This window comes from Halichondria panicea, chromosome 7 (assembly GCF_963675165.1).
Source record: "Halichondria panicea chromosome 7, odHalPani1.1, whole genome shotgun sequence".
Classification (NCBI taxonomy): Eukaryota; Metazoa; Porifera; class Demospongiae; order Suberitida; family Halichondriidae; genus Halichondria; species Halichondria panicea.
In genome coordinates this window covers 6803708-6818126 of record NC_087383.1, presented here as the reverse complement: position 1 = coordinate 6818126, position 14419 = coordinate 6803708, and the positions used below count along the sequence as shown (strand labels likewise).

Below are 14419 nucleotides of genomic sequence, written 5' to 3'. Positions count from 1 at the left end.
AATTTTATATTTTTTTGAAGAAAGAGCAAGGATATAGAGAGTGTCATACAGGGGGGATATCCCCCCTGCATTCATGCAGGTACTAGTTGGGGTCCATAGCTGGCAATTTTACATACTAACAGCTATAGGGTATTGAAGTAACAGTTGACCTTTTTTTTTAGCTAGTTACATTTCAACAATCATTTCCCACTATAATTATACGTACGGTAATCGTCTAATTTCATGCTAAAGAATGTGTGTGCCTTTTGATGGAGGAATCAATGATTGATTTTAGTATACGTAGCTATACCCACATTGTACTATTATATACAGCTAAAATCCTAATCACACCCACACACCCACACCCACACCACCCACACATACCACACCCACAGGCACAAGGCAGACTAGTGTCCTCCTGGTGAAGCTACACCTTCAACTGTATGAGATGTACACACAAGAACACAATCTGCTTGACTTCGATCAAGAGTGTACTAACTTTAATTTATTAGCTTACTAGTGACCTACGTATATATCACAACCATTATTTCCATTTCTTTCATGCATGTTTGTTCATTGCATTTCTTGATAATTATAATCATGATGACTAATGGTGACTATTTTGGTCACTATATTATACCGTAAATATGTATAACACTCTCTTGGTGAGACCACCTCAACAAATTTACTGCTATATATTCATGCATTTTATGCAAATATTGGGTGTGTAGGTAAAGATCATTAATAAAAAAAATAACATTATCAGATCAAGCTAAAAAAAGGGCGTATCTTGTAAACTCAAGTAAACAAAGCTTCTGGGTACAGTACAGGTGTCAGCTCTTTGACAAAATACTTTTTGAGCTGACAAAATAGATACTAGCTAGACTAGACTGTGATTGAGCTGAAGTAACTCTGCGGATCAGGGCTATACACTTATCTTGCAGCTACTAGAGTCCCTGGCCGCCCCAGGCCAGGGCAGGTCAGGAAGGTCGATCAGGACAATCGCAACAAGGTGAGCTTGTACAGCTACAAGGTGTACATAATATAATATCTGGTGGCCTGTCTGTGTATGTATTCAGGGTTGACAAAGATACATCAGTATACATGTACAGCTTCAATCACACACTATAATAATAGATTGCAATTATGCACCTAATGTGCTCCCCCCGGGACATACGGGGGAATTTGACTTGAAATGTTGACCCCATACTGATATGATTTGACCTGGCCTTGCGTAGTAAAGACTGTACAACTGCTTGAGGCTGTGACTGGTGGTGACTGGGGAATTAGGGTATTTGAACAAAGAATCCTCCCCCATGCATGTGGGGAATTTGACCTGGGGTATAGTTATGGTCAAATCCTCCATGTTAGCCTGACCCCTCCCTAGGAGGGTAGTGGGGCGACACATTGATAGGTGCATTAGAATTGCTCTGTAAGAAAATTAATGTTTCTGCATACCATTCTTATTCATTAGAACCCACACAACAAATAGTTCATTGAACCCTGGAACACTCTGATCATGAGTTGTTGTGTTACACCATAGATTGAGGGGTTAAAGGGGTTGGAAACGAAGGTACCCTCGAGTATCATCCGCGCTACGCTGTGGTTTAATGAAGCCACAACAATACCTATTTCTATACACAGTGCATAATAAACTACAAATAGCTGCTTAGTCCGTGCAACTTACTTATTTCAAGGTCTATACCTATTGTAGTAGTTATATAACTAGCACGCTCTAAAACAGCCTTGGGAACTAACTTATGACTTTACTAGCTAATTTATCTTTTTTACTGGGTGTACGTTGTCAGTCATTATAAGTACTACATGTGGCTGACGGACTAGGCGTGTTATAAACAGATGATATCTCGAGTAAACACAACTTTTTTATTTTAATGGAGTTACCCGGCAAAAAATTGCTTAACAGCCTCGTTCATAAGTAACGCGAATAGTTTCGAGGATCCATTGCAGATTCAATGTAACTTCTCTAACTCTATAATCTATGGTTTACTAAGTGGTGAAAATTATTTTGAGGGACTTCCGTTTTATCTGTGGTTTACTAAGTGGTGAACATTTGGTGGTAACTCATCACGTTCTCTAACTCTATAATCTATTGTTTACTAAGTGGTGAACATTATTTTGAGGGACTTCCGTTTCCAATTCCTTATCTATGGTTTACTAAGTGGTGAACATTTGGAATGGCTGTGTACATTGAGGTGACCTTATCTCAGAGGCCACAATGAATACAGTACTCCTTATATCTATGAATCCAGACACTCTATTGTCCAATAATGACTGTGACCATAATGTACCCCTAACACTACATGTATTGTTTATACTGTATAATAGTATAACTCGTGCTTACTAGCTATAGAAGCAAAGATGACTGTATTACTTATTTAGATGACAACCTCAGAAACTAATGAGTGACCTAAATGAGTGATGGTTAATTAGTTGCAGGTTCCTCTGGTGTCTAGATGTGGGTATAGCTAGCAAGTGAAGGCTAGCTCCTAAGATTGTGGTCAATACAGTCACATCCTCTATAATACACCCACTCACTCCTCACCACCTAAGAGTCCACTAATTGGAGACTGAGATTACTCATTGTCATTTGTAGGTACATAATAATGATAATTTCTGCCCTTCATTGTTTACCTCCTCCCACAATACACTGTAGTCATGATCTGGGTCAGCAACTCTATAATGCTTCCTGGGATGGTCGTGTGGACGAGGTGGAGAGGCTGCTGGCTAGAGGAGCTCCTGTCAACTGGAGGGACATTGTTGGATGGACCGCTCTCCATACAGCATGCTACTACAACCACCCTGATGTAGTGAAGATACTCACACAGCAAGATGGCATCGATGTCAATGTACAGAATACTATTAAGAACACTCCCCTGCACTATGCCTGCACCTATGGAAACCTGAAGTGTGTCCAGTTACTGATGGCAACTGGACAGTGTGACCTAGGTAAGTCAGTGTGTGTGTCATGTAACACTTTAAGGCCGTATTATCTCCAATTCATAGCTGAACTAACGTACATAGTGGTTAGGGCTAGACACATGCATGTACATGTGCTTATGTCAAAACACTCAATATTGCTAGAAATGTTCATGAATAATTATGTTTCCTGTTCGTTTAATTAGTTAGTCGCTTTTATATGTGGGATAATAATTATTATAATTAGTTTTTTATACTATTAGAAATAGTATACGTATACATGTACAGACCAGGTGTACAGACCAGGTGTAATTCGTACAACAACAAATAGTGTAGTAATTCAAAGTTCCAATGTTTCGAGGGAGAGGGTCTGCGAGTCCATTGTGCCCATCACTGAGGCTGCATTTCCACGCTGTACTGCGACCGACAGCCTTTGCAGTAAGTAATGGGAGGACTTCTGATCTCCCGTGACACGTGCAACGCGCCCACCTAATTCCTTAACAAATGTCTTAGACTTAGGCCCTAGAACACCAGTAGTCTCTATGGCTAGTGGGGTGAAGCAGTGCAGTGCATGAACCAAGGCTGGTGTATTCGGCCTCCTTCCTCTCTTCTGCTCCTGCAGCTACAAGCCCTGCTATTATAATAATTATGATCCTTTTAATACCCTAAACACAAATACACGTTCATATCGTGTCTGGTTTAGTGACCTCACTGATATGTACTATAGTCTAGTGGGTTTGACTGCCATTGTTAGTCACACACACGCACGCACGCACGCACGCACGCACGCACGCACGCACGCACACACACACACACACACACACACACACACACGTGATTTGTGATTTGAGAACAAACGGTTGTTGTACCCTGACCTCTACGTGGTTTTTAACTGACAACGTTCTTGTATATGACTCTATACTATTGTGGTAATGTTCATTCTAATCTGGGGATAGTGACATGTTTCATCCCTGGAATTATCCCCATGCATGCATGTACCAAGTCTAAACGTGTCTAGTGCATACGCAGCTATTCAATAGTTGAATTTGAGAACAATTGACTCTGACGTAGTGAACTATGTACGTGTCAATGCTCCCTCACTCACCACTATAGGAGCTGTGGGCAGTGGTGGACTAACTCTACTGGGAGAGGCAGTCAGATGGGGGAACCTGGACACTATCAAGTACCTCATCACAGAGTGCAATGTGAATATCAATGGTAAGTTAGTACATGCAATACAATATTCATGTGAATGAAGTACAGTTCATGATCAGGGGAAGTTGATAATGGAGGGTTAGGGTACCTAGATACGTTGTCAAGGTTACACAAGTCATACTGTCCCTTTCATGTTACATTTTACCCTAACCCTAATTACTTTTGGCCTTCAATCTTTGCATGCTAGGACACTATGACCGAGCAAGTAGTTAATGGTCAGATAATTGCTTAGAAATTGACCGATGGTCTGACTGTTATTTATACCTCTGTAACAATACTTGTGGCTTGCTCTTCATACCGTATCGTATAGCTTATGCACTGTCATGGTGTGTTGTGTGCATGGCTTATATAATTATAGTGGGTATAGTTTGAGGGTATATGAAATTTCGCGAAATGACTGTTATAATAGTTTTCGCTCATTTAAGTTTCGCGGAATAACTTGAACTTGCACGAGCTCCACACGCGACCTTTATTTGAGGTAGATATACATGCAGCTAAAGTGATCCTTTACCAGTCTCTATATGTTTGCTATAATAATTGATCTACTGAGTCTGTTACTGTTAATTTAAACACTATTGATTGTGTGGTTGCTATATGCACTCCATTCTCCTGTCAACAGACGAGGGTTAGCACTTCAGTGCTCGAGGGTGTATATAATTATAGTAAACTGAACAAGTCAGAATACGTTTAATCCTGTTGATGGCACTTAACAACTATAAACAATACTTGTGGCTTGCTCTTCGTACCGTATATAATTATAGTGCCGTATAGTGGGTATAAATGGCCATCCCAGACGAAGGTTTGGGATGCAGTGCATGAACCAAGGCTGGTGTATTCGGCCTCCTTCCTCTCTTCTGCTCCTGCAGCTACAAGCCCTGCTATTATAATAATTATGATCCTTTTAATACCCTAAACACAAATACACGTTCATATCGTGTCTGGTTTAGTGACCTCACTGATATGTACTATAGTCTAGTGGGTCTGACTGCCTTTGTTAGTGATACACACACACACACACACACACACACACACACACACATACACACACACACACACCCACACGAGCACACACACACACACACACCCACACGAGCACACACACACACACACATACACACACACACACCCACACGAGCACACACACACACACACACACACACACACACACACGTGATTTGTTTGTGATTTGAGAACAAACGGTTGTTGTACCCTGACCTCTACGTGGTTTTTAACTGACAACGTTCTTGTGGTTGCTACGCAGCCACATGACTCTATACTATTGTGGTAATGTTCATTCTAATCTGGGGATAGTGACATGTTTCATCCCTGGAATTATCCCCATGCATGCATGTACCAAGTTTAAACGTGTCTAGTGCATACGCAGCTATTGAATAGTTGAATTTGAGAACAATTGACTCTGACTTAGTAAACTATGTACGTGTCAATGCTCCCTAACTCACCACTATAGGAGCTGTGACCAGTGATGGACTAACTCCACTGGGACTGGCAGTCAGAGGGGGGAGGCTGGACACTATCAAGTACCTCATTACAGAGTGCAATGTGGATATCAATGGTAAGTTAGTACATGCAATACAATATTCATGTGAATGAAGTACAGTTCATGATCAGGGGAAGTTGATAATGGAGGGTTAGGGTACCTAGATACGTTGTCAAGGTTACACAAGTCATACTGTCCCTTCCATGTTACATTTACCCTAACCCTAATTACTTTTGACCTTCAATCTTTGCATGCTAGGACACTATGACCGAGCAAGTAGTTAATGGTCAGATAATTGCTTAGAAATTGACCGATGGACCGACTGTTATTTATACCTCTGTAACAATACTTGTGGCTTGCTCTTCATACCGTATCGTATAGCTTATGCACTGTCATGGTGTGTTGTGTGCATGGCTTATATAATTATAGTGGGTATAGTTTGAGGGTATATATGTTCGCGAAATGACCGTTATAATAGTTTTCGCTCATTTAAGTTTCGCGGAATAACTTAAACTTGCACGAGCTCCACACGCGACCTTTATTCGAGGTAGATCTATACATGTAGCTAAAGTGATCCTTTACCGGGCTCTTTATTATTGTATATGTTTGCTATAATAATTGATTTACTGAGTTGGTTTGGCTCTGATACTGTTAATTCAAACACTATTGATTGTGTGGTTGCTATAATTATGCACTCCATTCTCCTGTCAACAGCCGAGGGTTAGCACTTCAGTGCTCTAGGGTGTATATATAGTAAACTGAACAAGTCAGAATACGTTTAATCGTGTTGATGGCACTTAACAACTATAAACAATACTTGTGGCTTGCTCTTCGTATCGTATATAATTATAGTGTCGTATAGTGGGTATAAATGGCCATCCCAGACGAAGGTTTGGGATGAGTATTTTGAGTCAAATTTCGCGAAATGATCGTTAGAAACGTTTTTGCGCATTTAATTTTCGGGGAATAGCTTGAACTTGTATGAACTCTACACGTGACCTTTATGGTACTGTCATAATTATAGGGAATAGCTCATTGCGTTGACCTTTCTATGCACACAGTTAAGCAATTCGATATGCTATACGCTATAATAGCGTCCAAACACACTGCAAATTTGTTCTGTTGTACAGTTTCAGTGGCGGATCTAGGATTCTTGAAAGGGGGGTTCCAGGGCCCTGAGCAGGTCAAGGACTGTTATTTTACCTGAAAAAAAGGTCGTCACTTCCTTTGAAACAGTGAGCATGCGCATTAAGACACCGAATTTTTTTCTAAAAAAAAAGGTCATCACTTTTCATAAGCAATCTGCATGCGCTACGCTGGAGAGTTTTTAGCCTTCATAGTCACTGAAACTGCACAGACGAAGCTTTGCAGGACAAACAAGGACTAAAGGTTAGTGAGAAGTGCATGTGAAAGCTAGTAAGAAAGGAACAACTTGCTTGACAGGAAACAAAGTGTGAAGAATCTCTGCTTTGGTTTCCGATTCCTGCCACGCCCAGATACAATCAATACCAGGCCTGATTTTCAACTTTGTTCTATTAAAAAAAAATCGGCCTGGGACCGAGGCTAGGGTTTAGTTAGAGCTGTGACACCTAATAATTATATAGGTGAAATGTTCCTGCGTGTTGATGGCACTTAAAAATAAATAATACTTGTGACCTGCTCGTATAATTATAGTGGGTATAATTTATGAGGGTATTTTAATGAAATTTCGCAAAATGAGCGTTAGAATAGTTTTCGCGCATTTAATTTTTGTGGAATAGCTTGAACTTGCATGAGCTCCATACGCGACCTTTATTCGAGGTAGATCTATACATGCAGCTAAAGTGATCCTCTACCGGTCTCTATATTATTGTATAACTGAACACTCCATTCTCTTGTCAACAGCCGAGGGTTAGCACTTCAGTGCTCTAGGGTGTATAGTAACTTGTAGGCCATAGACTAATAGGGAATAGTTACTCATTGCATTGACCTCTCTATGCATATACAGTTAAGCAATTTGCTATACGCACACTGCAATTTTTTTCTGCTGTGTACAGTAGACTCTCGCTATTCCGGCTCTCTGAAGTACGGCCACCTCGATATACCGGCCATTTGGCTTGGCACGGAATGCTAGCTATAATTATGTTTACTGCACAAAACTCACCCTGAAAAACGGCCACTCGCTATTCCGTTTACCGGCCAGTGCTGGCTGTCCCAAACAAGGTTTTCAATGTAATTTTATATGTATAATACGGCGGATATGATGTTTTAGGTGTGGTTTAGCAAATAAAATTGGATTACTACTTTTGCGGTTCTTGTCTCGAGGATAATGTAGGATAATGAATCATTTTGTTCTCTATTTAAGTATAATCCAATTTTATTTGCTAAACCACACCCAAAACGTCATATCCGGCCGTAATAATTCCGTGACCGGAAGTGGGCGTAACTCCCAAAAATGTTCGTACTGCACGTTCGTTAATTTGAAATCCCCCTTTTCTTTTTCTTGGATCTGCTACTAAGTTAAGTTCAATCGGTAGAGCATCAGACTCTTAATCTGAGGATTAATGGTTTGAGCCCCACATTGGATGAATTTTTGTTCGCTGGTATTGCCCCTTCTATATGTGCATGTGCTGAACACCACGGGTGATAATGCAGCGCCAACACCAATGAAGCTATACTGTACTAGCAGACTATTACACATATGTATATAGTTACAACAAGTGCTAATGCTTCTCGCCATGTTTTTGCTTTCGCTCAAAAGTATTACTAGAGTGTTATAGAAGAGATAAGTAATTTGCAATGTGCTTTGATTGTTTCACAAGAAAGTGCATACTGATCGTCTTAAATTGCCTGTAGCCAAACAATGGATGAAACCCTTTGTCAAAGGCATAGTCAGTAGTCTGTGGAAAGACAGAAATCAATCACAGAAAGTAATAATAATTATTATCTATAACAAGCAGTCTAAAAAGAGTTATCAGAAAAGGTTGGTTTGTGGCTTACCAGGACCTCAACAAAAAAGAAATTGATTCTGCCAGGATCTGGCGTTCAAAATGGATTCTCTTACACGTGGTATTGAGCGCATGCACATTACATCCAGGAAGAAGGGGTGTGTCTGCAAGTTCCATAATGATTACTAAAATAGCTAGCTTCTTTAGCAGCTCTTTCTTACTCTTGTATAGCTAACAAAAAGCTAGCGCTTTAGTGCAAGGCTAACTCGAATAGAAAGTTTGTGCAAACAGATGATGCTATGAAAGATTCCTGAAGATACTGCAACAGCCTTCAATGTGAGTCAAACTAGCCATAACTCGAGAATGTTTGCTAATCCACGAATCAAAATCCATGAGAACGTGACTAGAAGCCTATTGTTTTTGTCGCATTACAAGTAACCGTTGAGCAGTTGCAGCTGGAACAGACACACACACAGTCAGCTTTACCGTATCCCTCGTGCGGCTATGCCTCGAGGCATAATTATACACATGCTGTGAAAAAATAGTTGAGAAATGATTGTTGCTAAAAAGGATGCTGAAAGTTTGATGTCTATAATAATTATAATTATTAATGTCACTCAGCAAATTCAATAATGACTCTTGCAGCTATAATTATATCTTGCAGCTATATAGAACGCTATATAGCGTTCTAATGCAGAGCTATATAATAAGAAGATGTAATTATATACTCAACGAATTTTGCTACGCTAGAGTCTGCAGTCTGCAATAAAATTCAGTGAATTTTAGGCGTGACAAATCAGAGAAAAGCAGAACAGAAGAACGGCGTAGATCATTCATAGCCTTCAACGTATTACTAAGCAAAACTATAGTCGAAGCATTATTAATTTTTGTAAATCCACTGAATATGACTTAGTCTGTCTAGAAGCCTCTTATTCTTATACACTTATTGAGCAGTTGTATATCACTCTACACAGACACACGCACAAACACACTACTGTATACCTCGCTGCGTATCCACACCTGAGGCATATAATTATAGCGTAGTATTCGTTGTACTGAGTTATGATGCCTCTGTGTGCTTGCACAGCGAGGTATATACGCTGATGTGTGTGTGTGTGTGTGTGTGTGTGTGTGTGTGTGTGTGGTGTGTGTGTGTGTGTGAAAGGAAAACACAAAGTCCAAGAAAGTTATCACACATGCAGGCTAATTTTGCAAGTTACCTTGCCTTGGTTTTTTGAAACGAAGTACCTGATAGCTATATACTCTGTATAGGAGTATATGTCCTACCATATCCTTTGGGAAGTTTCTGCTACATCTGACATCGACAAGCATTGAATAGAGGAATAGAGTCAGAGTTCACTTCTTCATGTTCATTCTCTTGTCATGTTTTAATCATAATTATTATTCATGCATTACATTGTTGTCAATAAAATGTTCATACTATGTATTAAAATTAAAATACAATAAGATTTGTCATAGAGTGAAGTGTAAACCTCGATTTGAGGCCGCGGGTGGGCGTATATTCGAATGAAAACTCGCTGTTCGCAATTAAACGCCCAGTCAGGACTCTAATAAGCCTAGACTTCCTGCTGGGCGTATTTTCTCGAGGGTACGGTATAGCCTCCTTCACTGGCCTCCCCTGAAGAGAAAAAAAAACGAAACTGCATGCCTTCAATGTGAGTTTTTTTATGTAGACTAGCCAGAGCAAAGCTTTAACGTTGCTTGAGGAGGCTTCTTTAAATGTGTTAATAATTATAGCCTAGCTTGCTTAATGCTTAGCACTATTCTAAATCAGTTATAATTTATGCCCTTAGTATAACACCCTTGCTATATATGCTTAGGATGCTACAGCCTCAGGCCTTCGGATCTCAAAACCAGAGACCTTGGACTCAGCCAATATTTATGACGTTGTAACGGATTGGAGTTGCACTCGACGAATTTCTTGTTTCTACGCTTTTCATGCTTTTCCTGCCAATCATACGTTCACAATGTTTCTCAGAGCAAAATTAGTTTTTTAGTTCGATTCCCTTTCTTTCTTCAGTACAGAAGTATTATACGTTTCGAAAATGCCTAAGAGGAATGTCAAGAAGCAGAGAAGAGAAGACAGGACTGGAATAAACACCCATTATAATTATGATAAAATGACAGCCATGTTTACTGCATGTGTATAGATGTACTTTGAAGAGCATTGTTCAGGCCTTCATACAGAAAAAAATTGACAGGGGGGAGAAAATCAACATTTCAGAAAAAATGGGAGGCTCGGCGATTATCCATATCTTGGGGGATCTGCGAAATTGTTGTGTTTAGAGACTGTCGTACATCGCATCTTAATTCATTCTTAAAAGTTATTAAGTACTAATAGTATTGTGAAATGTCATAAAAAATGCAGAAATCCAATTGCCTAGGTTGAATGGCACTATAGATAAAAGCCATAGCCTGAGCGACACAAGCCTTTCTCACTAAAGAAGGTCGCTCTTAATTGAATCGCCCTCTGTACTAATACAGATAATTATAGTGACTTCGAAGAAGAAATTGTGGACGTATGGAACAGAAAGAGTATATAGAAGAATAGCAGTTTAATTAAAGTAGCTTCGTAAAGAACTCATTATTGTTGTTATAAAACACTCTTTGTTTGGTTGGTGTGTAACAGGCCGTAACACAGTGAGTTATGGCCTATATTTCAATACAATTGCCAGGGGGGGCGCTCGTCCCCCCCCTCTGTGAAGCCCTGGTGTTGCAAGAGTATATATGGAGGCCTAACCCAGTGTCTAGTATGGTCGATCTAGCCATTGCATACATCTAGCATAATAATTATTTTAATTATAGCATCCATTACCTGAGGTGAGAATGGAGAGTTGAAGGTTATACTATACAACTGGTGCAACAACAAAACATGATGACTTAAGTAGTGAACTGTAGGTGTTGTTCTGTATAATTATTTCTTTTGTGCAATAGGAACAATAGGTGTCTCCTGCCCATGATGTAACCTCTGTAGAAATGATATTCTAGACCATTCCAGCATAACTATAATTATGTTTTGTATTTAAGTCACCATGTGTTGTTGTTGCACCAGTTGCCATCACAGTACCTTATTGCTGTTATTATTCTACTGTTGAACATCTTCAATACTACAAGCTCCACGCTTTTTTGGGTCAAACTGATCGTTACCCCAAAAACTGGTTATTCTCTACACATAATTATAGCTATAGTTGATAGAACTGTGCATCTATTTCAGGAAAAAAGTAAATTTTTTTGCTTCTGGTTGACAAAACAACCGCATGTCGCGTGTACAGATTCATCCTGCATTTTGGTTGCTATAACCAATAAATGCTTTATACCATGGATACTGATGACTATATCACTCGTTCGTGTGCCTAGTATAACTGTCACTCGTGCTTTGCAGGCAGTCGTGCATTTACTGGCACAGACTCGTGATAATCTTCAGTATTATAATATCTATGGATAATAATTATTATCATAACAGATAAATAAGCCATTATTTTGTCCAGTCAGTAATTTGATGTTGCCTTTCCCTGTGGAGAGAGAGCAGGTTTAATAATACAATAGCACAATATACAACTATTAATCGATCCTTTGTTGTACAACTTATACTTGTGCTATAATACTTCTTTTAATTACATACATTTTGTTATGACATCATTATATTTCTAGGGAGGAGGGTCCCAGGACGCCCTCCCTCTCTACGAAACCCTTCCAGTATTAGTGAATGATGCATGATGGGGGAATTGCGTATAATTTATAATAAGAAAAGTGGAGCCTTAGAGGTCATCTGCCTCGTGAAAGTGAACGCAATTCTGAGAAAAACGCCCATTGCCCAAGTTGTATAGTCGACTAGAAGCTGTATCCTGAACATGTTTGTATAATGACTTTCCAAGAATATTACTTACTACACTTATTCAAGATACTAATCCGACTTTTAATTGCCTTAATGGTTGTAATTAATTTTGTTATAAAAGAGTGGGAACAATCACTGCATGCCTGGATTTAGTGGAGATAGTTATACATTATAGATAGTACATGGGCATGAGGTATCTATGTGTTATAGTGTCCCATATCACAAGGGCTTTGCCCGAGGGATGAGGGACACTATAACCATAGATACCGAATGCACATGTGTGCTAACTGATTTAGATCCCACTTTTCATTGGCTGCCTCAGGCAAGAAGTGTATCTATAAAAGCAGCAAGCCTTAGCAACAGCTTTATTTTTGAAAATGTCCTGTTCTGACAAGCTAGTCTAGATGATTTCTGCTAAAAAAACCTTTGCATTGGCCTTGCTTCAACATTGGAATGGACAAACTAGTGACTCCACCTTGTGCAGGAAGCGCTCTGCAACAAATGAGCCCAGCCTCCTCTTTATCTGCACTCAAGCCCCACCCCAGCTCAAGCTTCTCAGTAAACTGTTCTGATATGTAGACGTCTACGGCTAGCTAGCAAGGAACAGCTTGCAGCAATGCTACAGTGCACTATCATTCCCAAAAAGACACAGGAGTCTACTGCAATTTGAAACATGGCTGCAGGATAGAAACAGAAGTCAGGAGGACGAAGTTGACAAATGCTACAAGTTGAAGACATGCTTTCATGCTTGTGACAATGGACCCAGAACTGTTAAAATCATTGGCTCTTAGTGTTCCTCGACAAGAAAAGATACTGGTGAACCCTGCCATCAACCCAGCAAACGCTATAGAAACTGGTAGTGAAAAAACTGAACAGCCATAGCTAATTATCATGCAGCTACAGCTTTATTATCATTTCTGTACATTCAAAAATAGTACTTGTACTTTATACCCTCAAGCTTATAATTCCCTGGGAAACTATGAGATTATGGCTCATAATTCCCTGCTAAACACACACAAGTGGGATCTAATAAGTAATAGTCAGTCAGACGAAACACGATGAAATTTGAAAATAGTGCAATTTTTCATCAGGTATAGCTATAAGTGTACTTTAAGCCTGTCTAAGCTCTAGTAGGTTGTTTTTGCTTCAAATGGTTGTCACACTCTTTATATAGTGGCACATGTTTCGTCTTCTGATACACTGGAGCACGATATATAGAAGCAAGCACATGCATGCTGTTTATCCTTCAGTCCATTTTCAAAACGGATTGCTGGTTGTCAATTAACGTTTTTCTTGTCTTTTTTTTTGGGTCAAAATCTTTTAGCAGCCTTCTGCAAGCTCTCCTGGTGTTCTGGAGTCTTATTTCTTTGTCTTTTAGCCGGCCTCCGAAATTTGTCTTCAAGTGCCAGTGGGAGTATAGAGTGTTTTTAGTTGTGTGCTTATGTGTGTTTCTGTTAGTACCTAGCTGTTTAATTTGGTTTAGTCAGTTGATTTCGTGTTAGGGTTTATCAGTAGTGAACTGTAGGTGTTGTTCTGTATATTTCTTTTGTGCAATAGGAACAATAGGTTTCATGGCTTCTGAAGCTGTCTCCTGCCATGAGGTTGAGCAGCAGTATTGATCGGAAGCGCCCGGAAATCAATAATTGAACTTCAATTATTCATAGCGTTTGAGCGTCATCTGCTCAAGTTGCAATACTTCGTAGCGTTCCCTCGAACATATCTCCGGATAGAAAATAGCTAGGAGGTCGATCTTGGTATCATTTTGAAGCTTAGAGAACGCTTTATCCGATTCAACAATAAAAATAAACTTGGGTATACCCGCGTTAAGGGTTGTTTTCCTACCCCCTGTCACATAATTATAATAATTATTATATATAGTTTCTTTCCGTATTAATTCTTGTCTCCTGTGAAACTGTGGCTTATGCTCTCTATTGCGTTGTCGAGAAGACTTGCTGGCTAGCTGTGGCCCTCTGGTGTTGTCGACACACTAGTTTGAAGCCAGAAGAA

The 14419-nt window shown here is 39.7% G+C and overlaps 1 protein-coding gene and 1 long non-coding RNA gene across 2 annotated transcripts in view; one reads left to right on the top strand and one right to left on the bottom strand.

The window, feature by feature from the left end:
* The window catches only part of LOC135338445 (uncharacterized), a 127177-nt gene that overhangs the window by 77310 nt on the left and 35448 nt on the right, over window positions 1-14419 (top strand). The window contains exons 2-4 of the mRNA XM_064534568.1: window positions 2654-2946; window positions 4030-4134; window positions 5600-5704. Of these exons, the coding sequence (XP_064390638.1) occupies window positions 2654-2946; window positions 4030-4134; window positions 5600-5704 (503 nt within the window). The remainder of the gene's footprint in view (window positions 1-2653; window positions 2947-4029; window positions 4135-5599; window positions 5705-14419) is intronic.
* LOC135338601 (uncharacterized) overlaps window positions 1-14419 on the bottom strand; it is a 74688-nt gene that overhangs the window by 48808 nt on the left and 11461 nt on the right. The gene's annotated exons all lie outside the window — the stretch shown is intronic.